Raw genomic sequence first — 27,478 nt, forward strand, 5'->3', positions numbered from 1 at the left:
CCGACAGGATGTACCCTGACTCCAGCAGGACCAGCCAATCAGACCCCGCCACGAGCAACCCTGTCAGCAGGTGAGAACTTGACCACTCGTCATTAAAAGCGGGGTCACACCCGTGAACATGCCCCCCCCATGGTTTTGATGAAAAGTTGCTAGTTTGATGAACATGACCGCTGACACGAGATGGAGTGTAGCTTTACGACGTCAACTTGTGTTGTGTTCGGCAGGTTCATCGAGATGCCGGTGCGGCGCCACATCCAGGAGGAGAAGAGTCCACGGCAAATGCAGTCCTACTCCAGGGCCACAGGGAGGTTCGCGCCTACGCCAGAACTCGTCAGGAAAAGGACGAAGGTAAACAGGGATGGAAGTAGGGGCAGTAAAGGGAACAGCTCCTTGCTACCAACCAATTTACCAGCCGCCCTACGAAACAGCCTATCAACCCATGCAGTCATCCACCAACCAACCTATACTTATCCCTATTTACATACTCGCTAACAAAAGATCGATCAATTGACTGAACGAACGAACGAACGAAAGAAAGAAACGAACGAACGAACGAACGTACGAACGAACGAACAAAATAAAAGAAACGAACGCACGAACGCACGAACAAACACACGAACAAACACACGAAAAATGAGGAAACAAACGAGCGAAAAGTATGAAGAGTAACTGTCTTTATTGTAGGTACATTCTAGATGTGTCGTTTTGCTTTTGCTAGACTGACACTATTTATTTCAGCTGTCAGCCGTTTGTAGATAGCTTAGATCGTAAAATATTGCTCCTTCGAATTGGGCGGCAAGTAGAAACAGTTCCTTATGGGGAACTAAAGCTGAGCTGGCGGGAACCACATAGGATGAAATTCTATGGTTGTATAGGCTGGGGCGTGCGACCAGGAAAGCAATCGCAGAGTAAGAAACGGGAGAAACGGGAAGATGAGCAGCTCAGACCGATTTTTCCTCCCAATCTCACACTTTCCAAAGGATTCAAGGGCTACTTTTTGTGGTCCAAACCCCGCAAACCCTTGAGGTCTTAAGCCTTTGTATTCTGTGCTTTGTTGTGGTCACTAGATTCTGTGGACTGCGGACGGCAGTAGGTCAAGCCGGGCCTGCGACAAGCCAGGTCGTGTGGAGATGGTGCACTTTACTGACCTAGAGCAGGTACCACAGCTTGCCTGACACTGGCACTGCATTCCCGAGGGCAGGGCCTTTATTCACACTGCTTAGTTTTGGCTTGGGCACGAGAAGTCACGTTCGTTCACTTGCATCTTTGTCATAAGGGTCCATGTTGTGATTGTCTCACAGTCTCAGACTTTTCAGCACCGATACTTGTTTTTGCTGGTGTTTGACGCTTTACTGGAGGAAAGGACTAATGTTTGCTGGTGTTTGACGATTTACTGGAGGAAAGGACTAATGTTTGCTGGTGTTTGGTATTCTCGTGGCACAAGGATTCATTGCATCCCCCACCTCTCCTTGCTCTCGTTGGTCCCTGATTTGTGAACCCGACAACTTCAACTGTTTCAACATTCACGCGTGATTTTCTGGCGTTGTGGTCACGCTTTCTTCAACCAAGCTTCTAATATGTTTCCGCTTTCAGCAGCAGCACCTGCTTTGGGATCTGTTCAGGGAAGGAGATGAGCAAGGTTGTGAATGGGACGGAAACAGTTACCTGCACCCGAAAATGTACTGCAAAAGTATAATTTAACAAGGAGAGAATGTTGGCTTAAAACCCTTTTTGAAATTCCTTCCATATCTTAAAATTTAACTGAAAAGAGCATGCAATTTGCATTTCATCACTGACTAACGACCTCTTCAACCTCGACACGCCTATTAATTCACAGTAGCTTGAATCAATCCCGAATAGTCAAATATGTTTATTTGCATTGATATTTGACCAGTTATTCAGGTTTATCTTATTAAGCAAACGTTTTGAAAAATGAATGCATTTATCTCATCCATGTTCGAAATGATCATGTGCAGTACTGTTTACATTTCCTTGTTCTGGTAGTATTCTATTTTCAACCATGTTGAAGTCATTGTATGCGTGTGTGTGCGAGTGAGTGTGCGAGCGCGTGTGAGTACTGTTGTTAGTTTAGCATTGTTTTTACATTTAGTCAAGCTTTGACTAAATGTTTTTTTGTTGTTGTTGTTGTTTTTTCCTTTTATTGTTACATGTTTGTCTACCATAATTTACCATTATTATTTTGACATTATTTCAAACTTGTTATATTAAAATCGTCCGCCAAATTTCATTTGCTTTTAAGAGTACGCTCATAAGCTTAGCTTGTTGTGCTCCATGTTCCTAATTTCATGTATGCGGCAATAGTACCAATGACATTTATTGAATAAACTTGTTTAAACCAAAAATGTTTATTGAAAAACCAACAACCAACCAAGGAACCAAAGAACCAAGCAAGAACTGAGATAAACTGGGCTACCAACCAGCATGATTTAACAGATTTCTCTTTCCATTTGATAAGAAGTTTATTTCGAGGTTATGTGCATTGCCCCACACTGCATAATGGGATATTGTCACATTATGACCGTGTAACTTTTTTAAACTTTCGTAAACCTCTCGTAAACGTCTCAGTGGATTCAAAAGAGGGAAGGCACTCCCTTGTGATTATGACATCAGTTGCCTACAGACAAGAGAGTGAATGAACCAATTAGAAAAGTCTTAAAATCTTTCTTCTATTTATTTTCCTTGTTCAGAATCCAGCAGCGATGTATGAACACGACCTGCCGGCGGAGGCCAAACAAATCGTCCAGTGGTACTGCGACAAGTGGAACGGTAAGTAGTTCATTCATTCATGTCTTTAGTGTCATTGTTTTCTCGCGAAATTGTCACGATTTTAGCTTGAAAGAGCTTTAAGTATCAGTGTGATGATTCTAAACAATGAATGTAACACATGTTCGCTTCGTCTTAGCACTTCGCTTTAATTTAAAATATTTAATTTACTACACGTAGTATTGAAAAGCCAAAGCAGACCTTTTCAGAACTGGACAACGCTTTCAACTGTGTGTGTGTGTGTGTGTTCTGTTGCTACAGACACGAAGAAGAACGAGTTTTACCACAAGATGTTGCTGAAACTGGATCCACGACAACATTACTTCATCTCCAGTTTCCTATCCGTAAGTCTTCCTCGTTTGTATCTCACTTCTATCTCACTTATATATTGTCCGTTGTGCAGTCTGTGTAGTTTTTTTCGAGGTAAAGGAGAAATTGCTCACCTGTAAGATGTCTGAAAAGATAAAGTTGACTTGTTCTAATATTATTCATTCAACAACAACAACAACAACAACAACAACAACAACAACAACCACCCAGGTTTAACTTTTTCTTCCTTTTCAAACGTCTACACTATTTTAATGGTGGACATGACAATTATTGATCTTAGATCTTTGGCCGTGCTTATTCGTGTGCCTTCTGCATGGACGTTCTATTTCACATCTTGTTTTATCTCTCTCTGTTACCTATGCAGTTGGGTTGTATAATGTTAACTCAGTGTATCTGATGTGTTGTTCTTGTTTCAGCTTAAACAACACAAGGATTTCATCACTCAGCTGCCAGAGGACGTTTCATTGAAGATTCTCTCTTTCCTCTCCCCGAAAGAACTCGTTGATGTCAGCAGGGTAAGCGGAAAGACAATGACACTTACAGGATGCTGCTGAAACCACCCAAAATGCTAACATCACGCACACATTGAAGCCGATCAGAGTTGAAATCCTGATATCAATTGATCAAGATTTCTCAGTTTTGTTGCCATAGTGGAACCGTCAAATCACATCATCTCCTACAGTTTACAACCAATCAAATGATAACGTTTTCCGTGAAGCGAGCAACGTTTGGCACAAACTAGACACTTAAATCATCTCACACTTACTACAACCTTCTTCTTCTGCGTTCATGGGCTGAAACTCCCACGTACACTCGTGTTTTATGCACGAGTGGCTTTTTGCGTGTATGGCCGGTTTTACCCCTCCATTCAGGCAGCCATACGCCGATGTCGGTGGAATGCCACAACCAATCAAATGATGATACATGTATATGCTGCAACCAATGAATTATATATTCCCCCAGGTGAGCAAAGCCTGGCAGAAGCTGGCCAGTCACAACAGCCTGTGGGAGGCGAAGTGCCGGGAAGTGAAGCTGGAAGTGCCGGTGTCGGACAACCCCATCTGGAAGCGTGTGTTCAGGGACAACCTGTACCTGAGACTCAACTGGAACAGCGGGGCCTGTCGCGTCACAGATTTCAAGGGACACACACTCAGGTCAGTGCACGTGAAATACGGATATTTTACAGATTGGCTACATATTACTCTCTCACTTTAGTTGCAGCATTTACTGTTCAGTTCAAAAGTCAAAGCCCACCTGGGCTTGTCAGTTGTCATACATTTCATATTATTCAGTAAATTTGCTCGTTTCTTGGACAGACATTTGACTTTGTTTAGGCATGAACAAACACTATTGAAGGCATCTGTCTTCTTCAATCCTCTTGACTGAAATTGTGACTCCTCTTAATTTTGTTCTGGGCGAAGCATAGTGAATTCATCAATTGAAATGTTGGAGCATATGCTATAAGGAGTAAAGAATGATGTAAAGAACAGTTCATTTAACCATAACAAAAGCAAAATGAAAATAAGTTGCAAGACAAGAATGCCTATAAGGAGCAAAACAGCAGTGGTGAAAAACAAGAGTACAGCGACAAGAAAGAATCCTACCCTGCAGCGTGATAAAGCAAACCAACACCTTCCCTGTGTGTCGACAGTGTGCTGACGGTGACGTTCGACAAGGAGCGGGTGGCGAGCGGCAGCGCGGACAAGACGATACGTGTGTGGGACATCAAGACGGGACAGACGCTGCACGTGCTCAAGGGGCACACCAAGGGCATCTGGTGCCTCGAGTTCTTCACGCAGCACCTCCTCGTCTCGGGAGCCTTCGATGCCACCATCAGGGTCAGCATCACATGATTTGTTCCATACGTATTTCTTTTTGGCTGTGTAATTAAAATGTGTGCCAACACTTGATGGCACGGGGCATTCTCCATTAACTCTGAAAGGTAACAGGGTGTGAAGGAAAATTTATGAATTGCAAAAAGAATGTTGAACGGAAAAATGATCTTCGTGGTTTGACTTGACTTCATAACTTCCAAGTAAGTAAAAGTAAACACAACCACACACTATTTTGTTCAGTTAACTGACACGTAATCAGGTAAGTCATTTGCATTAACTCCTACAAATCTTGCTCAAATCAACTCCTGAATAAGACACAGCTTAACGCGAGGACGGGATGGCATGAAATGGGTCAAGTCTTGAGCAATGCTTCGCATCGAAGTACAATGTAATAGGTGTAAATGATTGCGCTGTTCATTCTTCGTCCATAGCTAACAAGGGAACTGTGAAATGTTGTCAATAGAATTCTGTTGAGGTTTTCATGGACACTTGAGCAACACCACTATTCAGGCAAATACACGTGAATTAATGCAAAAAAGGTGTTTCGCTTTACGCGCTGTGTGTGTGGTTGGCTGATCATTTAATATAATACATGTAGAGTGAAGTCTTGAGATGCCTTTGGTGTGTTGTACAGATCTGGAACTTGCGCACAGGGACGACCTCACGGACACTCCTGGGTCACGCTGGCCCTGTGTGGTGCATGGCTAGACGTGGCACAACCTTGGTGTCGGGCTCTCAGGACAAAACGGTAAAATACACACACATGGCGGCTCATTTTATGGCAACGAAAGCTTTAAATCGTTACGAGGTATCTTTTGCTTCCTTTCTTTGTACTCGTGAAAGTCAAATGATCTGATAAATATTTTGGTCATCTGTGCTGTGTTGTGTTGTAGTTTGAGTGGACGATAGACAAAATGAGACCACAACGGCGGAAAGGGAAGTATGCAAATTGTCCCATTCTTCTTCGAGAATTCGGCATGCATTAGCACCATTTCCTTGATTGTGTCTTCCGATTGACGGTGGGTACCGCTTGAGGATTTGCATAAAGAATGCTGGATATCACTGTCATTTAGTTGACTGTGTTGTTTGGTTTGTGTGGGTGCGTCGATACGAATTATTGATGTTGAGAAAAAAGATTGAAGTGTGAGTGATTTCCGAACTGCCAAGATGTTTTTTTCTGGGTTTGCACACTGGGATGAATAAAATCGTGTGGATCTTTTTTTTGTCTTTTTTTGTGTGTGTAACAGGCGATTGACATAATGAAGTGCCGATGCCGATTATAAGCTTACTTTTCGTGTCAGCTACCGCCCTTTGCTACCTTCGAAAGCAGTGCTGTGATATGAAGCAGTGTTGTTGACTTTTCTACGGTGATGTGCACAGGCCAAAGTATGGGACATCAGCCGGTGTCTCCTGCTGCACACGCTGATCGGTCACAACGCCGCCATCTTTGCCGTGGACATGAGCGAGACGGGCAGCATCATCGTCACTGGATCTGCTGACCGGGTGAGGGGCTTAATCATACAGCTGTCATCAACATGTGTCACGTGGTGATTCGGTCAACGTGTTTGCTAGTGCTTTAAGTGCACTTTCTAAATGAGGCTATTAAAATGATGAGGTGGACAGATCTGTTGTTGCTGTCGCTTTCGTTTTTATGATAATGGCAATTTAATAAATGATAATTGAAGCAAGTGCCCCCATCCCCCCCTAAAAAAAATAAAATCATCAGCAAAAAGTTGTGGATATTAATGTTGACGGTGATCTCAGTTTGTCTCAAGTCGGTTTAATTTGTGCGTACATTTCGCAATGATACCAGAGAACTGTTTTCTTTGCATAATTCGCTCCTCGGCTTTTAGGTTTTGTTAGGGGTATTAATTGTTCTGCCAGTCTAGACAATGAACTCAGAAAAACATGCTAAGTCACATGTTGAATTACGAATGTTAGTTCAAGGCACGCAGATTCTGACACATTAATAATTACTAGCCCATGCTACTTAACCTCAGAGTTGACGAACAAAGTGGAAAAAAAGGAAACAAACGAAATTGATGTAAATGCAATTTAGATATAACACGCAGTTAATTGTGTACATTTCATTCAAACGGAAGTTCTTTCCTGGTTTGCGCAGTACACGGAGCGCAGGTATCAAGTTACATGAAATCAAGTATTACATTACATGAAACCAGAGATCTATGTCTCTGATGAAACCAAGCATTTTTTACAATCACTAATCGTCCATCATTAGCCTGTGTGATGAGTTTCTCGGTGTGTGTGTGTGTGTGTGTGTGTGTGTGTGTGTGTGTGTGTGTGTGAGTGTGTGTGTGTGTGTGTGTGTGTGTGTGTGTGTGTGTGTGTGCAGACGGTACGACTGTGGACGGCCGAGACGGGCAAGTGCAAGAAGACCATCTGGGTGAGCCAGACCACCTCCGTCATGTCCGTCAGCTACAGCCACGGCTACTTCGCCTGTGCATATGGCAACACCATCTGCCTCTACAACGGCACCAAGCTCGTCAGGACCTTCAACGAACACAGGAAACGGTGGGGAGCTATTATTGGACAGAGGTTCATCAAACATTGCTGGCAGTGGGGGTGGTGGTTGTAGGAAAACCTCTTCTCGATAACAATACAACACTGGACTAGTTCGCTCGAAAAGTAACTTCTCTATAATAGTACAGGGCATGTGTAACCATTCAAGATAACAAATCCTTATGACACACCAGGTCTGGATGCTCCGGTGTGTTTTGGGGGTGATGCGTAGCAGGCTTTCCAGAGCACATGCTCAAAATGCTTGGATGTGATTCCATGCTGTGCTGTCTCCATTTATCTAAATCTGCCACCATGTGTCGTGTTGCAGGGTGGAGACGGTAGAGCTACGGATGGCGAACGTGGAGTCGGGGGAGGGCATGATTGTAAGCGGCGGAAAGGACGCCTTGGTCAAGTACTGGGACATCAAAAAGTGAGTACACATTTTGTTCTTGCACCCATCGAAACTTGACAATTTGTGATAATTTAGGAGTTAATACTACAGGGCTGAATGCAGAAAAGAGATGTATAGAAGCAGTGTTTGTTGAACTGAGATGGCAAAGACACACACACACACACACACATACACACACACACACACACACACACACACACACACACACACACACACACACCGTACTCTCTCTCTCTCTCTCTCTCTCTCTCTCTCTCTCTCTCTCTCTCTCTCTCTCTCAGAAACGATAATTACCTGTTAGGTTGGCGTTTGCGGCGCTGTAATATTCACTGTCAGTTTGGCAAAGTTAGGCATGCTAACTTGATTTTTCTCTCTCACTTATTTGTTTTGTTTTTTCAGACCGGATAGCATCCAGACGTTCGAGGGCCACTCTCAGAACGTGAACTGCATTCACTTCGACGTGCTGAGGATTGCCAGCGCTTCCTACGACAACAAGATTCGTCTGTGGGACTTTAACATTTGATAACCTCACGGCAGTGTCATAGTCTGAATTCGTCACTGCTACATCTTAGGGCAGGCTAGTAGATCTACCCCTACTCTCTGAAATGGGTACTCAGGTAACTTTGAAGTAATCAAAGGTTCCTTTCGCTGTGTTGGTTTGCTTTCTAAGCAATGTCTACACCTCCCCACCATTTCCTTGATTTCCTGACCCATGCCTGACCACCAAACACACTGGTTTGCCCTTTCTCTGCATTTTTTAATGCCCTGATGCCCGTCATGAATTTTTCCCAGAATATCTTTTCTGTGGGAGAATGGGATTACTATCCTTGACCCTCTGACTAGTAATCCATCATGATCGCTCAGTTCAACTTTGACACTGTACAACTCACGAGCCGCAAGTTTCACGTCTTCTTTGTATTGCGGCCAGCCCGATCGCGTGTACTCTAACGCTGTTTGAAGCGTAACATCTTCTTGTGTTGCTTTTCTGAGAGCTTCTAGCTTTTCATCTGAGACCGACCACGATGCGCGAACCGCGTCTACATGTACTTGAACATCTGTTTCAAGTGTGTTCTGTTCTGGACTCTCTGTCTCTGCCAGTGGAGATCTGGACAGAGCATCGGCGACAACCAGATTTTTCCCTGGTTCATATTCCGCGACAACGTTGTGACGCATCAGTCGCATCAACATACGCTGACACCGCAAAGGAGTGTCTGTGAGATCCTTTTTGTTAATCAGCGGAACCAAAGGTCTGTGATCTGTAATCAGCTTGAATTCCGGTAACCCTGTAAGATACCTTTGAAATTGTTCGCACGCGTAGACCCCAGCAAGACATTCTTTTTCGATCTGCGCGTATTTGCATTCTGCTGATGTGAGTGTTCGCGAACAAAACGCAACAGGTTTGAGTTCGCCTTCATACACTTGGTATAGGACTCCGCCTAAGCCATGGCTGCTTGCATCTGAACACACGACTGTTTCGCGACCTAACTCGTAGAACGCCAGCGTTGGTGCGTCTGTGATACTCTTTTTCACCTGCTCGAACGCCTGTCGCTGTTCACTATCCCAGATCCACTGTGTATCTTTGTGAAGAAGCGCGTTCAGTGGCTTAAGTATGTCCGCGAGGTTTGGAATGAACCGACCGAGGTAGTTAACCATCCCGAGAAACCGACGCAACTCGCTCACGTCTTGAGGCTCTGTCATCTCTATGATAGCCTTGACCTTTGACAGATCAGGTTGAATGCCGTCTTGGCTGATCGTGTGACCCAGAAAGTCAAGCTTCGTTTTCCGAAACTCGCACTTTTCTTTGTTCAGCTTGAGCCCCGCCTGTCTTACCCGCTCTAGAACCTGCCTGAGACGTTCATCATGCTCTGCCTCAGAGTCGCCACTGACAACAACATCATCCATGAAGCAAACGACTCCTTCTATGCCTTGAAGCATGTCTTCCATGGTTCTTTGGAAGATTTCGGGTGCGAGTGAAATCCCGAACGGCAACCGTTTGAAGTAAAACCTTCCAAATGGCGTCATGAACGTTGTCAGTTTTGCTGATTCTTCCTGTAGAGGCCATTTGCCAGAAACCGGAAGTCGCATCGAGTTTTGTAAAAACTTTCGCCCCTGCGAGTTTGTGTGTCATGTCTTCCAACGTTGGAAGTGTGTAGCGCTCCCGCTTAACCGACCGATTCAAACGTTTCAAATCAACACAGATGCGAACGTTTCCATTCTTTTTCAATACTGGTACGATCGGCGCACACCAGTCTGTCGGTTCGGTGACCTTTTCTATGATGCCATCCGAAAGCATGCGTTGAAGTTCTCTCTCAACTTTTGGTAACAACGGAATCGGAACGCGTCTCGGAACTGAAATGCTGTACGGTTCTGCGTCTTCATTCAGAACGATCTTGATTGGATCACATTTGAGTGGGACGCCTATGTCCCCAAATGCTAAGTTGTTCATTTCATCTAGCCTCTTAACTAGACCTAGCTTCAAAGCTGTGCTCCTGCTGAGGAGACTATCTGTTTCCCCTCTCAAAACGTAAACTCTGAAGGTTGTACGCTTTCCCTTAAAGCTTGTTTGCGCTACGAACTGACCTAGGTTCTCAACAGGACCTCCCGGGGACTCTAGTTTGGCATGACTAGTGTGAAGTTTGGGTCTTGGACTCATCTTTTTGAACTCAGATTCCGAAATGACAGATACATCAGCCCCTGTGTCTATTTTGAAATTGACCACCCTATTTCCTATGCTAAGGGAAACTCTCCATGGTGGTTTGTTTTCTGTTGTTTCTAGACTACCCAAAAAGAACCTCTCGCCCTGTTCAGAGTTAGTGAGATTGTCCAGTGTTTGCTTGTACCGGCACACAGACTGAAAATGGTTAGATTTACCACAGGCTCGACAAGTTTTCCCCATTGCTGGACAGACTGTACCTCTTTCGTGTGGACTGTTACCACACTTGTAGCACGAACGTTGGCCTGACTGTCTGCCGCCGCGCTGACTTGTGCTGCCGCCGCGCTGACTTGAGCTGCCGCCGCGATGACCGGAGAAACCTTGAGCGCCGCCTCGGTGACCATGGTTACGGCCTCTTCCTCTCTGGAAACTGCTGCCGCCAACACTGGATTTGTTGACTTCGTCCACGTTGCTGCTAACGCCACGCTGCGCTGCCATCTGTGCCTTTACTTGCTCGTGCTGGCGAGCCATCGTCACTGCCTTGTCCAAATCTAGGTCTGGTTCGAGCTGAAGCTTCTGAGACAAGTTCTGATCTGTAACACCTAAGACAACTCTGTCTCGTATGGTGTTATCCCTGTCAGGGAACTCGGTGAATTCTGCTAGCTTGAATAGGTCACGAACATATTCTTCGATAGTTTCACCTTGTTGTTGGCTTCTCTGGTGGAACAGCGCTCTCTTGTGAATGAGATTTCGTTTGGGGGTGAAGTGGGTGTCAAACCGTTGCGCCACAATGTCAAAACTTTTCTGTTGTTCTGCTGTTAGAGCAAATTGTTTAAAAATGCTCTCCGCTTGTGCCCCCATTGCGTAAATAAAACTGCTAACCTGTACATCTCCGTCCTCCTTGTTGAGTTTTGATGCGAGACGAAATCTAGCAAATCTCTCTCTCCACGCTTGCCACCCGGCTGGCTGTCGAAAGTCAAAATTTTCTGGTGGTTTGAATCCTGGCATCTTGGTCTTTCTGTGATATGTCGCACGCTAATCACTCAAAGATTAACCTTTGTCGTGCTTCCTGGGTTCACCTGTACCCAGAGACACACTAAAATCATTGTAACTCTGGAACCATTAAAGGTATCGTTTTGAAATTTTAAGTATCTCTCACACACCTAATTTGCTCTCTGTCTGCAAATTTTTAGTGTGTACATGAAAAAAAAAAATTTGATTATGTTATTTTACATAAACACTACCGATTGCGCGGGTTCACGCAAACCCATGCTTGTTAAAGAGTAGTGATTGTAACTATCCCTCTGCCGACGGCGCGGGTTCTGCTACACCCATAATTACCAAAGCGGCGGAACAGTGTTTATTCGCAGTCTGTCACGTTTGTTGTTTCTGCGTCTCCCTCTTTTGGAGGGGGCTTTGGTGTTCTCTCTCTTGAAATCTTTAGTTCCAGAGTTTCGGAATTTGAGGTGAGAGGAGAGGCAGCGCTCCTCGGCGTTCTGCAGCGTCATGCTTCCGGCCGTGGGGGATGTTCGTTTCCTGACTTTCTTGTTGGTGCCTTCCGGTTCCGAGGAGCAGGTTCCTGTCTTGTTGATCGGTTGCCGCTTCCGCTGGTGGCTTTACCGGTAAGTCGAACTGGTCCTGTAGCCCACGTGAGGCGTCTGGACACTCCCTTCTGGGAGACAGTTCTATGGGGCAGGGTCACTCCCTGCATTCTCCTTTTCTGACAATACCGACTTTCCCCATGAGGGCGCGGACTTTGCAGAACAGTAGCGGTAGCCGTTTTTTCGGCCGCCGCGTTTCCGGTTTTCACCGGAAGCTTAGGTCCTCCTACACGTGTACGCTGCGGCGGCGTGACTGGATGGACCACAGACTGGCCTTCGGAGCTTTATGGCTTCCGGCCTCAGTCTATGCAGTTGTCGTTTCCGCATTCCGCGGTTTCGGCGGCTGCGTTTCCGGTTTTCACTGGAAACATAGGTCCACCTACACACGTACGCTACGGCGGCGGTGACTGGATGAACCCCAGACTGGCCTCCGGGCTTTATGGCTTCCGGCCTCAGTCTATGCAGTCGTCGTTTCCGCTTTTCGCGGTTTCGGCGGCTGCGTTTCCGGTTCGCTGGAAGCATAGGTCCTCCTACACGCGTACGCTACGGCGGCGGTGACGGGAGGGACCACAGACTAGCCTCCGGGCTTTATGGCTTCTGGCCTCAGTCTATGCAGTCTTCTTTTCCGCTTTCCGCGGTTTCGGCGGCTGCGTCTTCAGACTTCGCCGGAAGATTAGGTCCTCCTACACCAGTACGCTATGGCGGCGGCGACTGGACGGACCGCAGACTGGCCTCTGTGCTTTATGGCTTTCGGCCTCAGTCTATGCAGTCTTCGTTTCTGCATTTTGCGGTTTCGGCGGCTGCGTTTTCCGGCTTCGGCTGGATACGCTGTCCCTTTTTCTGGCGCTTCATTTTGGAGGCCAGAGAGGGAGCAACAGCGGTCGGCTTTCGTGCACTCTGTATTTTTCAGACTGGCCTCTGGGCTTTATCGCTTCCGGCCTCAGTCTATGCAGCCTTCGTTTCCGCATTTCGCGGGTTTAGCGGCTGCGTTTCTGGTTCTCACCGGAAACATAGGTCCTCCTACACGCGTACTCTACGGTGGCGGTGACGGGAGGGACCGCAGACTGGCCTCCGGGATTTATGGCTTTCGGCCTCAGTCTATGCAGTCTTCGTTTCCGCATTCTGCGGTTTCGGCGGCTGCGTTTCCGGCTTCGGCTGGATACGCTGTCCCTTTTCCTGGCGCTTCACTTTGGAGGCCAGAGAGGGAGCAACAGTGGTCGGCTTTCATGCACTCTGTGCTTCAGCCGGGGCAGTCTTTACTTCACCTGGAGGGTGTTGTGACTTCCGCTCATCCAGGTATGTTGGCGGATGATCGCTCTACTTGCCCTTTTCCTCTTAGTCAAGGGACGAGTCAGGTCGATTTCCGGAGACACGGGTTTCCGGTTTTCCGGTTATTCCGTGTATCCTTCCGCCTCTGGGTTGTTGACTTCGGTCAGTGTCCTTCACTAGCCCATTCTGAAGTTCAGTGTGTGGTCAGTGAAGAGACACAGTCGGGATTTCCGTTCATGCTAAAGTTTTTTACTTGAAGCTAAGGCGGAGGTTTCATCCCGTTATTTTCCTGAGGGTGCATCGGTTTCGGCGGCTTCCGTTTTTGGTTGCCCCGTCGGCGATGGCTTATTTCCGTTCCGCGAAGGAGGATGACTTCTCCTTCCGGTTCGCACATTCTCCCCCAGTGGTTTTCCACCTCTCATAGGTGCGGGCTAAGCTAGCACATCCTGGGAGTGGCATTCCTTCTGTTCCTGTTCCACTTCTGGCTCCGTTTGGGCCATTTTCGGGGCAGGCACAACCTTGGGGCGGATGGTCGCTTGACTTACCCTTTTCCTCGTAAGTCAAGGGAGGAGTCAGGACGATTTCCAGGTACACGGATTTCCGGTTTCCAGTTATTTCGTGCATCTTTTCGCCTCTACTTTTGATGACTTCGGTCAGTGTCCTTTGCTAGACCAGTCTGAAGTTCAGCTGTGGTCAGTGAAGAGACACGGTCGGGATTTCTGTCAACGCTCAAGTTATGCTTGAAGCTGTGGTGGAGATGACATCCCGTTACCTTCCTGAGGGAGCATCGGCTTCCGGTTTGAAGATTCTTCTTCTGTGGCATACCACCTTTAGCAGGTTTTGGCGAATTCTTCCCATGCCTGAAGTGGTATTCCTTCTGTTCCTCAGTGTTCAGTATCATGTCAACTTGCTAAAATAAGAAATGTGAATACCCCCCGCGGGTTAGGTGGAGTTCCATATTGGTTGGGACGAGAAAGAATTTGCCCGATGCTCCCCAGCATGTCGTAAGAGGCGACTAACGGATTCTGTTTCTCCTTTTACCCTTGTTAAGTGTTTCTTGTATAGAATATAGTCAATTTTTGTAAAGATTTTAGTCAAGCAGTATGTAAGAAATGTTAAGTCCTTTGTACTGGAAACTTGCATTCTCCCAGTAAGGTAATATATTGTACTACGTTGCAAGCCCCTGGAGCAAATTTTTGATTAGTGCTTTTGTGAACAAGAAACAATTGACAAGTGGCTCTATCCCATCTCCCCACTTTCCCCGTCGCGATATAACCTTCGTGGTTGAAAACGACGTTAAACACCAAATAAATAAAGAAAGAAATGCGAACATAAAGCCGTGGCTGAAGGTTGAGAGGGAAGAGAATAAAAGACAGCAATTGAACTGTACTCACTACTAAACGTCCATTTACGGTAGTGGCGAGTACAGTTCAATTGCTCTCTGTTATTAAAATAAGAAACCCGAGTTTAATAATGTTCACTACATGGTGTATGTGTGGCCGGTGGATTTGGACAACTTTTCCCGCATAGACGAATATCAAACCACTGAAAATGTCGACTTCAGAATTAGAGTGCATCTTTCAAACACCATCTTCTCGGTATGAATCCTTCGTCAATATGTACTGCCAACTTCACAAAAAGTCGTCAGACAAGATCGGTTCAAGGCAGCACAGGCCGAGTGGATTGCTGCAAAGAAATCTGGCTGTGTTGACGCTGTGTTTGACACCATGGAAAAGGAAATTAAGACGACAGTCGACCCGGACACCCAGAGGAATAAGTTCCGTGATTTCTTCACAGTAAAGAAAACAACGACCACTGCCGAGTGCTGGTAGGTTTTCTCTTCCAATCCCACTCGTCAACAGACCATCTGAGGTTCGGGGCGATCCCAGCAAGAAGCCAGCCATTATTGATGCCACCAAATGTGCCCATCTTTACAGCTTCTTGGACGACATCGGTGTTGATGCTGCAAAACTCCTGACTCCAGATGTCACAACTGCACAGAACGAAATGCGCACGTGGCAAGCGTGAGTCTGACCGTGACATCGACGGTACTCCACCAGCCAAAAAGACCAAATACTACACCACCTGCAGAGTTTGTGACAAGACTTTCCCCAGCCCACACTACCTCAACAAGCATAAGACAGAAACTGGACGTAGTTTTTTTCCCAGAGGCCATCTTGTCTGCACTCTGAATCTGTTGTTGGTGCTTGTGTGGACGCTCATGCAGAGCAGTACACTAGTCCTGTGCTTCTTTTGGGTGGGTGGGTGGGAGAAAGGGGGAGACTCTAGTCGGTTGTGCAAATAGTATTTAACCATGGGTGTGAATGTGAGTGTGGACGTGGATATATGATTTACTGCAACATTCAAAACAAAATCATGTGTTTTTGCATTTTGGAAATAAATTCTATTGATTGATTGATATTGATAAAAAGCAGTAGCAAGCGATTCCATTTTTTTTATTTTTTGGAATGGGGGGTGGGTGGGTGTGTTCTGTTGATTCCAAATTTTTTTTTGAGTTTTGGAATTTTGTTAATTCTGTAAGACCCCTAAGTAGCTTGCAGGTGGAGAAATTTTTGTTTACTATTGTTTATTATGAACGTTTTCATGTTTTATTTTACTCTAATAATTTTTTTAATTGTGTAAAATAAATAATTTTTTTTTTTTTAAATCCACGTGCACAAGACAAAAACTTTCATACTGGGGGAGCGAGCCAGTCTGAAGAGTACTCGGGTCCAGCGCCAGCGTTTTTTATAAGAACTTGGAGTGATTGCGAATTTGCGCGTTTCTCGTGAGTGCTTTCGAAGTTTTGTAATTTGATTTTCCCCAGCGAGTGTTCTTTGGAGGGCACTAGACTGTGATTGCTGGTGCATGTTTTTATTTTTGTTTTTCGTTCTTTGTTTCCGTTTGTAGTCTGTGGTCAAATACCTCACAATGTGCTCAAACAAATCACAGGCACAGGAAATGAACAAGAAGAAGTGTGTCACAAGAATTTGAATTCTAACAAAAACATGTGTATGAGTTCATAGACTACCACTGTCGAACCCTTCACTGTACAATGTAAATGAGTACAAAATATAGTCGTCAGTTTGGGAGACATTGTAGAGCACAGGTGAACTTTATCACAAACGGACAACACAAAAAGTACTTTCTTTTCAAACTTGAAAGTTTGTTGTCAATTTTTACCAGGGTCTTTCAAACAAACAATAACATGTGTATTTTTTATGTGAAAAAATTCATCTATTTTAACATTGTTGTACTTAAAATCTTAACATCTGCTAACAATTTGCGTATGAATATTTTTTATTCCTGCACTAGAAGGGAAGAAATCAACCTGTGGAAGACGTGCTGTGGTTTGTCTCCCTTCCTTCGAAACCGAAACCGTCTGTAACGCTTACAGGGCCTCATAGATATCAGAGTCAACTCTCTCTCCACCCCCCACCCCCCCCCCCCCGCCCCCGACACCTCCACGCATTCAGCGTAACGGCTTGTACGGCGTGTTACTTCAACATAATATGATAATAATAATAATAATAATAACTTCAACAAGTATTTTTTGGGAAAAAATTAACCTTAACAAGGCCTCAACACAACAGCGCTTCCTGGAATTGCATGGCTGTTACCGGGAAATGTACTGGGTCAAAGGTCCGCCTGACTCGAAAATTTACTGGGGAAAAGACAGTGACTGCAAATAATCGTGTACTTCATGATTGGTACAATGGCCAACACAAATGTTGTCGGATCAAGTCTACTTCCCATTCTTTAGATGGTATATGTTTTTTCAAAGAAATAGTCTTTTACATTGACTACTGCCCTCCCAGGAAACCTGGCCACATCCTCAACAAAGTCAGCCAGAGCTTCGTTTAAGTGTGACAATGGGTCATATATTGGTGCTACATTACTAGCATTCAAATGTGTATTCATGGCAACAGCATTTTGCCATTTACAACAGTTTCACTAACACTGTATTCTTTCTTGCTTTATTATTTTGTGACTCAGTGATAATTTTAAATAAAGTTATTTGCATCATACACTTTGATTTCATTCATTTCTATTTATAACTACTTTTACTACTTTCCCTTCTACACTGTGACATGCCACTGTATGACGCTCATTCAGACCAAAAACAATACCATTCCTACCTGTTGCAACCCCTATCGCTCGCTCTGTCTTTTGGTTCCTTGGTTGATCGATCGGTTTCTTGGTGGAAAACATATTTCTGTCACCAATACCAGTATTATTGCATCACTTCCATAAAGGTAGAGTAGCCTTCTTCCTTTCTGTTAACTGCCAATAGGTCTTATTCATTATTGAGCTCTTATTCATTATTGCATTACTTTCACAACAATCTTCTTCCTTGATATTGCGATAGTTGTTATCTCCCATTTATGTACAACTGACGCCGAAAAGACAATTTAACAGGACACATCAACACTATTATTTTGTTTACCTGTACCAACAGGTGTACAACTTCCTGTTTCTTTGATATTGTCAATGTTTCGGCCCGTGTTGATCCTGGGATCAACTGAATTTCTTGTTATGCATTTAGTCTCGGAAAATATGTGCGTTAATTGGTGTGTGTCGTGTGTGTGTGTGTGTGTGTGTGTGCGTGCGTGTGTGTGTGTGCGTGCGTGCGTGCGTGTATGTATGTTTATGTATTTACGTGCGTGCGTGCGCGCGCGCGCGCGTGTGTGTGTGTGTGTGTGTGTGTATGCTTTTGCTATCAAGCATATGATACCTACTGTAATAGTTTCATGCATTTGTTGTATGCATTTAATGACTGCTTCAGATGTGTATATTTGCATATAATTTGCTGTGTGTGTGCCCACACACGTGTGTATCTGTATGTGTGTGTGTGTGTGTGTGTGTGTGTGTCCGTGTCCGTGTCTGTACGTGTATATCTGTGTATGTGTCTTGGTGTCGTTTGACAATGTTTGCTTAAGTTATATCATCTTTCCAAGCTATGTTTTCATGATTATGTCTCAACATTTGGCAGGCTCTTTCTTTATTTTGCCTCACTTATTTGCATGTGTAGGCTATGTTTAACTCATTGATTAGAACAATAAAACATCCATCCATCCATCCATCCATCTCTCTCTCTCTCCTTCTGTCAGTCTATTTGTCTCTCTCTTCCTCAGTTTCTGTGTGTGTGTATGTATGTGTGTGTGTGTGCGCGCGTCAGTGTGTGTGTGTGTGTGTGTTCTTGCGTGCGTACTTGTGTGTCACGTTTGTGTTCATGCGTGCGCGTACATGTGTGTGTGGGTATGCTTATAGGCAGTCCATAATCAGTCGTGAGTGAAACAAGGAAACACAACCAAAACAAACGTATTTAAGGCAGTGCAGCAGCAACATTGTTACCGCCGAACGCCAGTGAGCGGGAACGATCAGTGCTCTGACCCCGAGTATCAGCCACTAGGTGAAATAGGAGCGACACAGGATCTGGAGTATTGCGCCACACAACGCAACTTCACAGGAAAACACAATAAAACCTCACTTGTCGCAAACCTCGCTCTTTTACGCTAACACTGAGTAGCTTTATAGCAGAGCACAGCAGCATTCATCAACTCTCTGTCACTCTACTTAACTGTCGAAGACGACATGCTGGTGAGTACTGCCAAAAAGTTTACACCGTGGCGACAAGGCATAATATTGTCTACACTTCCCAGAGTGACTCGATCGTGGTTTGCAGAAAATTTTAGTTTCGTGCAAGAGGTCAAGAGAGCTATTCACAACATGACGTAATTATTTCGCCCGATTACAAGTGACAAATTTTTACTTCTGAATGGCTAATTAGACAGTGTCAGCCACAACTGAAGTATGTTCATGTACTTGAAATGTTTCTTACACTCTGAACTCCTGCATCAGTAATGATAATGTTTACCAGTAGTTTGCTAGCAGTGCTGTGTTTGTTGTTTGAATTTTGTTCTACGCAAATTTTCGTTCCGCTTTAAATTGCATTATTTTTTCAAATAAGAATAGAATAATTCACAACATAGCGTAATTATTTTGCTCGAATTCAAGTATTTGGATACCTAATGAGTGGCTCAGAAAGTGTCAGTCAAAGCACAAGAATGATTGAGGAGGAAACGGCGAATGGACTAATTAAGTTCATGTCAGCTAGGAAAGAAAAGCATCACGGGACTGTCCCTGTGTTAGTGGGCTTCGATCGTCGTCAGTGAAGGACCAAGTCGGTAGAGGCGCCTGAAAGTACGTTTAATAAATTCTGCACTTCTGCATCATGCGGCAGTTATGATTTAGGATAATCTTCACCAGTACTGCAGTAGCTAGCTTGCCCTCAGTGCGGTGTTAGTTGTTTGGATTTCGTTCAAACCAAAAATCTGCTTCGTTCTAAACCTCATTAACTTTCTAAACGTTTATTAAAACATATCGCTCTTTTTATTTCTACCTAGGCATCAGTATCAGATAAAGACAGATCCAAAGAGGATGCTGACGTTGCTATATTGCTGGACAGTTTGGACTATGTCCACTTTGTCGTTCCGGACATCAACGGCATACCGCGGGGAAGGGTGGTACCGAGGAGGTTCGTCAGGCAAACACTGAAAACAGGCATCGATTTGTTTCATGGTAAGCTACCAGTCCCACAGGAATCTGTTAAGTCAAATAATTCTTTATGTAAGCGATGTATAGATAACAAGTGTGTGCATTTTTAATATCAACGAAAAGTAGGCCTATATACCTGTTGCTGGAATTCTGAGTAAACGAAAACACCTACATTTAAACAAAAATGCTAGATAGCTGGGTAATAAAGCTGCGCATAATCTTATGTAACAAACAAAAGAAAGATCGCGTGCAAACGACTTTATATACTCAATCAACAGCCAGTGTTTCACAATGCCTAAAATAACAGTCGTCCGGACCACGGCTAAAGTCATCATCTGGTCTATGTGTGAAGACTCCTGAAATTCTCCCTGAAAGCAACTTTTGGTGCTGATCGGGCGCTCACGTAGGCTCTATCTGTAATTTTATGAGTTGTATGCATTTTCACTCACTCACATCCAGCAAAAACCTAAACATTTCGCTTCCACAGCATTGTAAGACAGTTCACTCCCGGACGTTTTGTTTGGAGCGAGATGTCAGGGAGTGAATTGTAGTGTTTTGTGGGAAGGTACGCTGGTGTTCGGGCCCCGCACGGAGGCCACAGACCAGATCGAGGAGCTGGAGAGGGAGCCAGGGAACAGGACGTGGCAGCCAGACCCTGCCACCCTCACGCCCACACCGTGGAGCGACAGCACGCCCAGCAGGGGTCACTGCACTGTACGTGTCACTAGCAACAAGGTCACACGCGATGCCGGCAACGCCGCGGACGATGGTAACGACAGAAACAACGACAACGCTGACGACAACAACGATGTCACGGGCAACAAAATCAGGCTCTCTGGCGCCGGCATGAATGTCACGAGTAGCAACAGCAAGGTCATTCGTAGTGGCCAGAAAGTTTCTGGTAACTATGGCGACAAGGTCACTGGCAACAGACGCACGACAGGCATGGTGTTGTGTCAACTGCTGACGGCAGATGGCAGAGTTGATGACCTTGACCTACGTCACGTGGTACAGCGCCTTCTCAACAAGCTCAGCCAAGACCATGGGTTGGTCTTCAAGGCTGCTTTTGAGTACGAGTTTGTCGTGTTTAAAAAGGTCGGTATCTGTGACTGACAATTTAGATTTAAAAAAAATAATTTACGTCATATTTTCCGTTTACATTTCCCATGGACCAAATCATACACAACACTCAGTCTTAGAGTCTAAGACTGAGTGTTGTGTATGATTGTTCTAACGGTCGCAAAGATACTGATGGTGATAAGAGGAAGAAGAAGAGGGAAATTGGGCCTATTAATTAAAGTGATGGGTAATGATTTTGACAGTCACGTTCTGTGATGCCTTTCTTGGTTACTGAACTTCTATGCATGCCCTAGTTTACCTTAACAACTCTGTATCATTGCTGTTTGGTGAATTATTCCAGTTATCAATCAATCAATCAATATGAGGCTTATATCACGCGTATTCCGTGGGTACAGTTCTAAGCGCAGGGATTTATTTTAATTTTTTATTTTATGCAATTTATATCGCGCACATATTCAAGGCGCAGGGATTTATTTATGCCGTGTGAGATGGAATTTTTTTTACACAATACATCAGTCACGCATTCACATCGGCCAGCAGATCGCAGCCATTTCGGCGCATATCCTACTTTTCACGGCCTATTATTCCAAGTCACACGGGTATTTTGGTGGACATTTTGCTAGTTTTGCTTTTTATATAAGCCAATCGCCTCTACAGGCACAGAAACGAAAACACAAACAGATGTTCAGTTACAGACACAAACAGCCCAAACAACACGTATAGGCACTGAGACAGACACAGAGTCAGACACACACGCCACCTCATAAAACAGATTTTGCCTGATGTGATACAATGTGATATTACTGTCAGGACACCCTTAAACCATTGGGAAGCGATTCCTTCCAACTGCTGGACGTGCGAACCACGCAGCCAGACCTTGACCTACTATACGAACTGAGCGAGGAGCTTGACGAGGGCGGGTTTCACGTGACCTCCATTCAGCCTGAGTTCACGCCAGGCCAGTGGGAGCTCAACTTTGAACCACAGGAAGGGTTGTGGGCCGCTGACTTTGCCTTCCACGTCAAGAACGCTGTGAAGATTTTCTTCGCACGAAGAGGGTAGGTCACGAACTGCTGAGCTAATTTGGTTTAACCTAACTTTGGTGTGTTTATGCGATTCTGCTTTAAAACAGTAATAAGCTGTACTGCCTTACATCCATCCCACGTACTGACAGGTCTCTCAACGTGTTGACGTCACTGCTCGTCACGTGACAGGTACACGGCGACCTTCATGTCATTCCCCAAGCTGAGAGGGTCAAGCAGCGGCCTCCACTTGAACCACTCGCTGTGGACACGTGACGGACGTAACGCTATGAAGGACGGCAGCAAGGTACGCCCAGCTAACACACACGCACACGCACACACACACACACACACACACACACGAACGTAAGCACGGGCACGTCCCCTTGACCCTGTCTACCTACTCCGACTACTCCCTCCCCTTACCCCCCAACCCCTGTCTGGGCGGGGATGTAGCTCAGTTGGTAGCACGCTGGCTTTGTAGCCAGTTGGTCGCTATCAGCGTGGGTTCGATCCCAACGTTCGGCGAGAGATTTATTTCTCGGAGTCAACTTTGTGCAGACTCTCTTCGGTGTCCGAACACCCCCGTGTGCACACATGCGCACCAAAAAGATCCCACGTTCACAGCGAAAGTCTCAGCGCTTGGAAAACACGAACATCTCTCGTCTCTGATTATCATGATCGTATTTCGATACTTTGACGAGACAAACCCAGTGCTGGTGTGTCGAAGATAGCCACAGCGGGCTTGTTCGAATCAAAGTATCACACCATATCTTCAGCGTATTACCAATACCTGTCCCAATATAGACCAGTTGGTCTAAGAGGACGTTAAACCCTAAAAGTCAACCCCTGTCTACCTACTCCCTCCCTCCCCTGAATTGATACATTTTCTTGTTTTGTTTTGGTTATTTTTAGTTTTCTCCATTGATGGAATTTTTAAATAAAAGAGAAAAATAGTGTAAAACCTTCAACTTACGGTATCGCGCCCAAGCACATAAAAACACAAAAAATACTTATGGTCTACTGTGAACTCCGTTCATTTCTTTCGACGATACTCACACATGCCCCATCTCCGCAAAAAAAACCTAAAACACCAACCAACTTCCGTTGTAAACATATGTGCCCAAGTGGAAGTACCTTCCATGATTTGTGTACGCAGTGTTTTGATTTCTTACTGTAATGTTCAATCAAGTATACGCCATGTGCAGAAACTAGGTTCTGACCCTGCCAATATTAAATGTCTGAGAGAGAGAGAGAGAGAGAGAGAGAGAGAGAGAATAGGGAGAGAGGGGAGAGAGAGTCATGATAACAAACTAACACACACACACACACTTACAAACACACACACACACACACACACACACACATATGCGCTCGCTCGCGTAGGAGGGAGCGCGGAAGGGGCGTCGCAAGGGTGTACAATGTTTGGGGGACGTTTTTGTACGGGGGACGTTCAGAGTGGGGTGTTGGACAAATGCAGCAGGTTATGGACATCCCAGATAGTCCACCTGGGGGCACTTTAGGATTCTAAATTGTCCCCAGGGAGCCGGCCAGCGATACTAAACAGTCACCATGGGCCGCTTCACGGTAACCCAAACGTCCCCCGGGGGTCACTTCAAGGTTGGGGCCAGAACGGGGTGTTTTACTGCTATCAATGACAGGCAGGCATGGGAATTGAAAAAAGTAAAAAAGGCTGAACATTTGTAAGTAATAGCAAAGTGGACAGCGCAAAGCGCCTAGCCCTGCTAGGGGTGTTCGGGGGCATGCCCCCCCCCCCCCCCCCCCGGAATTTTTTTCTCTCCAAAGAACCCAAATGGTGCAATTTGGTGTCATATGACCTCCAAGTTTGCCATTAAATTCAGTTTTTATAACGATTTTTGCCTCCCCCTTTTATTTTTTCGGCGGACACTTTTGCTTTTTCGGCGGAACAAAAAAAAAATACGGCGGCAATTTGCCTTTCGGCGGACAATTGCCTGGACAGGGTAAATGAAATGCCGCATACCGGTCACTTGTTCACGACAAACCGGTCAAAATAAGTTGTACTGGTAAAGCAGCTGCTTTATCTCCAGAAGAAAAGTTTTCTAATGCTATCAATACCGGTTGAAAATATATGTTCCTATATTTTCACACACACTGCACACACACACACATACACACACACACACAATCCGGAAATGTTCGGTTATAACGCGAATACTATCGAAACATCTTTGCTCCCCTCCGCAGCAAAACTCACTTTCCGAGCTGGCGCTGCGGTGGAACGCGGGACTTGTGCAACACGCTCCTGCCATGACGTCACTCTGCTGCCCCACGGTCAACTGCTACCGTCGTCTGCACCTGTCTGGCTGTCCCTCCCATGCTACCTGGTCCATCGACAACCGCAACAGTCTCAACAGGTTCAAGGTCTGTTTCCCCCTGGCAAGACTAGACCCCGAGAGTAAGCTACTGGGCATGTTTCAGCGACCGACTCCAGTCTAATCTGGTTTAGTCAACCGCGCTTGTCACTCTGGTCGCATGGCGACATGGATTTTTTGTTTGCTTTGATAATCTTAATAATGACATCAACAAGGCGATCAGATTGCAAACATGGCACTTTAAAAAACTAAAACATTCCAACTAACATCTTGGAACCAAACAAACTCGCAGCAGTACGGGAGTCTGACCACAGGCGGAAGGTATCGTCCACTGGACTACTACTATCAGAAAGATAGTAGTAGTCCAGTGGACGATACCTTCCGCCTGTGGTCTGACTAGAGCAACCAGGGTGACGTCATCGGGTCCAACCAGACCGGCAACATTTTTTTCCTGCGAGGTTTAGTCGGACTCTAGTGACTACGGTCGCCGCTGAAACTGCCCACTGCTTCTCTCAACAGCGATACGCAAATAGTCCACCGCTGTCCATTCGCTTGTGACATGAAAATGAATGGCTGATAACGTCCAGCCCAAGTCCGGCTCAGATAGTAGTGAGCATTCAGTTGTGCGCGCGCGCGCGTGTGTGTGTGTGTGTATCCCAATATGATTGTAATTGTTACACCGAGCAACCAGAATAAATCAAAGATAGTCGTCTCAACCATAGTAACCTGTATGCCTTGCATCGTTTCAGTCTTGGGGCAAGCGAACTTTGAAGCGAGAATTGAAATATGTGGATTAAAAATTCAGATCATTGTCTTGCTAAATTACAGACAAAAGGCGGAAACGTGTACCTAGAAAGTCGCCTTCCATCTGGCACTGCTAACCCATACCTCGCTGTGGCCTGCCACCTCGCTGCTGGCATGTCCGCCCTTTCGCAGGAAGTGACATCACCACCACCAATGGACACTGAGCATGCCCAGACGCTTCCAAAATCACTGGAGGAAGCGTTTCAAGCCTTAGAGGACGACAAAGTTGTACAAAATGCACTCGGGCATCAGTTGATCTCTTATTATGTCGCAGCTAAACGGGACTATGAAATCAAGGCTTTTAACCAGAAACATTTCAAAACAGACGAAGAGAAAATCGCATTTGAAAGAGAGAGGTATCTAGTCAGTTTATGACCACCTTGACTAGTGGTATCAGTCTGACTGAACCTCATGCAAGTACGGGGAAAATGCGCCTTACTTTTAATGTTAACGTTTGTGCTTTACAGCTTGTGTACATGATTGAGTCTCTCCCGTGTAAATGAATTTGACATTTGCAAATGATGAGATATTGCCGCCATAAATCAATGATTCTTTCGTTTTCTAAAGAATGTTTTCCCCGGGCCCTGGTTTCCATGCGCTGCGCCGTGAGAGCGTTCTGCGATCGAGATGAATTTTTCGTCGAACTTTATTATGTCCAAGTCTCTTCTGGTATACACAAGTCAGTATAAGCAACAAGAAGCAATTATTAGATTATTGAAGACTGAATCGGAAAATACCTGCCGCAACACCCGTCGCCGTGTTCTAAACACGCGAATAATCACATTTTATGCCGCCGTCTTACTTCGCATTATTCAAAGAGAGTCATGACAATTATTTAACAAACACGCTCACGCTTAACGACTTGTCTAATCAAACTATAGTCCGCTTGACGGCTTGTTAGCACCAAACCAGATAACTATGATTCACGTGAAAATCTAATTTTCATGAAAAAATTCTAAACACATATCACTAAAAAATACCAATGAAAATTGAATAATGGCGTCACGTAAACATTCTGTCAATTCTGCAGGAAGTGGCAAAGAATTTCGACTACTGTCAGGTCGAGGCAGTCCTGCCGCCTCAACTACGAAAACCTGGTATGACTTCATCAAAAACATTTATGAGAAGAAAACAAGTCGCGTAAGGCGAAAATACAATATTTAGTCAAGTAGCTGCCATTTTTCAGCAAGACCGTATACTCGTAGCATCGTCAGTCCACCGCTCATGGCAAAGGCAGTGAAATTGACAAGAAGAGCGGGGTAGTAGTTGCGCTAAGAAGGATAGCACGCTTTTCTGTACCTCTCTTTGTTTTAACTTTCTGAGCGTCTTTTTAATCCAAACATATCATATCTATATGTTTTTGGAATCAGGAACCGACAAGGAATAAGATGAAAGTGTTTTTAAATTGATTTGGACAATTTAATTTTGATAATAATTTTTATATATTTAATTTTCAGAGCTTGTTTTTAATCCGAATATAACATATTTATATGTTTTTGGAATCAGCAAATGATGGAGAATAAGATAAACGTAAATTTGGATCGTTTTATAAATTTTTATTTTTTTTTACAATTTTCCGATTTTTAATGACCAAAGTCATTAATTAATTTTTAAGCCACCAAGCTGAAATGCAATACCGAACCCCGGGCTTCGTCGAAGAGTACTTGATTAAAATTTCAACCAATTTGGTTGAAAAATGAGGGCGTGACAGTGCCGCCTCAACTTTCACGAAAAGCCGGATATGACGTCATCAAAGACATTTATCAAAACAAGAAGGGCAAAGCCCATACGACTCACATGCTTTACACATTTTTCCTACCAAAATACATGTGACCTTGACCCAAGGTCAAGGTCATCCAAGGTCATGCAACACAAAGCTGTTAATTCAAGACATAGGAAGTACAATGGTGCTTATTGGCTCTTTCTACCATGAGATATGGTCACTTTTAGTGGTTCACTACCTTATTTTGGTCACATTTCATAAGGGTCAAAGTGACCTTGACCTTGATCATATGTGACCAAATGTGTCTCATGATGAAAGCATAACATGTGCCCCACATAATTTTTAAGTTTGAAACAGTTATCTTCCATAGTTCAGGGTCAAGGTCACTTCAAAATATGTATACAATCCAACTTTGAAGAGCTCCTGTGACCTTGACCTTGAAGCAAGGTAAACCAAACTGGTATCAAAAGATGGGGCTTACTTTCCCCTATATATCATATATAGGTGAGGTATTCAATCTCAAAAACTTCAGA

The 27,478-nt window shown here is 44.8% G+C and overlaps 2 protein-coding genes across 2 annotated transcripts in view; both read left to right on the forward strand.

The window, feature by feature from the left end:
* The window catches only part of LOC138961210 (beta-TrCP-like), a 34,615-nt gene extending 22,839 nt beyond the window's left edge, over positions 1 to 11,776 (forward strand). The window contains exons 5-16 of the mRNA XM_070332810.1: positions 8 to 70; positions 225 to 348; positions 2,709 to 2,787; positions 3,046 to 3,128; positions 3,531 to 3,629; positions 4,078 to 4,268; positions 4,766 to 4,952; positions 5,584 to 5,697; positions 6,330 to 6,452; positions 7,303 to 7,481; positions 7,798 to 7,899; positions 8,281 to 11,776. Coding sequence (XP_070188911.1) covers positions 8 to 70; positions 225 to 348; positions 2,709 to 2,787; positions 3,046 to 3,128; positions 3,531 to 3,629; positions 4,078 to 4,268; positions 4,766 to 4,952; positions 5,584 to 5,697; positions 6,330 to 6,452; positions 7,303 to 7,481; positions 7,798 to 7,899; positions 8,281 to 8,404 — 1,468 coding nt within the window. The 3' untranslated portion in view covers positions 8,405 to 11,776. The remainder of the gene's footprint in view (positions 1 to 7; positions 71 to 224; positions 349 to 2,708; positions 2,788 to 3,045; positions 3,129 to 3,530; positions 3,630 to 4,077; positions 4,269 to 4,765; positions 4,953 to 5,583; positions 5,698 to 6,329; positions 6,453 to 7,302; positions 7,482 to 7,797; positions 7,900 to 8,280) is intronic.
* A 6,896-nt stretch (positions 11,777 to 18,672) lies between these two features.
* LOC138962484 (glutamine synthetase-like) lies at positions 18,673 to 26,358 on the forward strand. Its single transcript, XM_070334327.1, has 7 exons — positions 18,673 to 19,005; positions 19,812 to 19,986; positions 20,528 to 21,057; positions 21,853 to 22,100; positions 22,257 to 22,371; positions 24,291 to 24,467; positions 25,247 to 26,358. Exons 1-7 carry the CDS (start codon positions 19,000 to 19,002, stop codon positions 25,595 to 25,597), a joined length of 1,602 nt encoding a protein of 533 aa, XP_070190428.1. The 5' UTR covers positions 18,673 to 18,999; the 3' UTR covers positions 25,598 to 26,358.
* The last annotated feature ends 1,120 nt before the right edge of the window (positions 26,359 to 27,478 follow it).

This window comes from Littorina saxatilis, linkage group LG3 (genome assembly GCF_037325665.1).
Source record: "Littorina saxatilis isolate snail1 linkage group LG3, US_GU_Lsax_2.0, whole genome shotgun sequence".
In the NCBI taxonomy this organism is placed as follows: Eukaryota; Metazoa; Mollusca; class Gastropoda; order Littorinimorpha; family Littorinidae; genus Littorina; species Littorina saxatilis.

Excerpts from the sequence above, each read along its gene's own strand:
- LOC138962484 (XM_070334327.1), top strand. Across the intron at positions 19,987-20,527 it reads AGGCATCGATTTGTTTCATG|GTACGCTGGTGTTCGGGCCC; the intron begins GTAAGCTACCAG and ends TTTTGTGGGAAG. Across the intron at positions 24,468-25,246 it reads ACAGTCTCAACAGGTTCAAG|ACAAAAGGCGGAAACGTGTA; the intron begins GTCTGTTTCCCC and ends GCTAAATTACAG.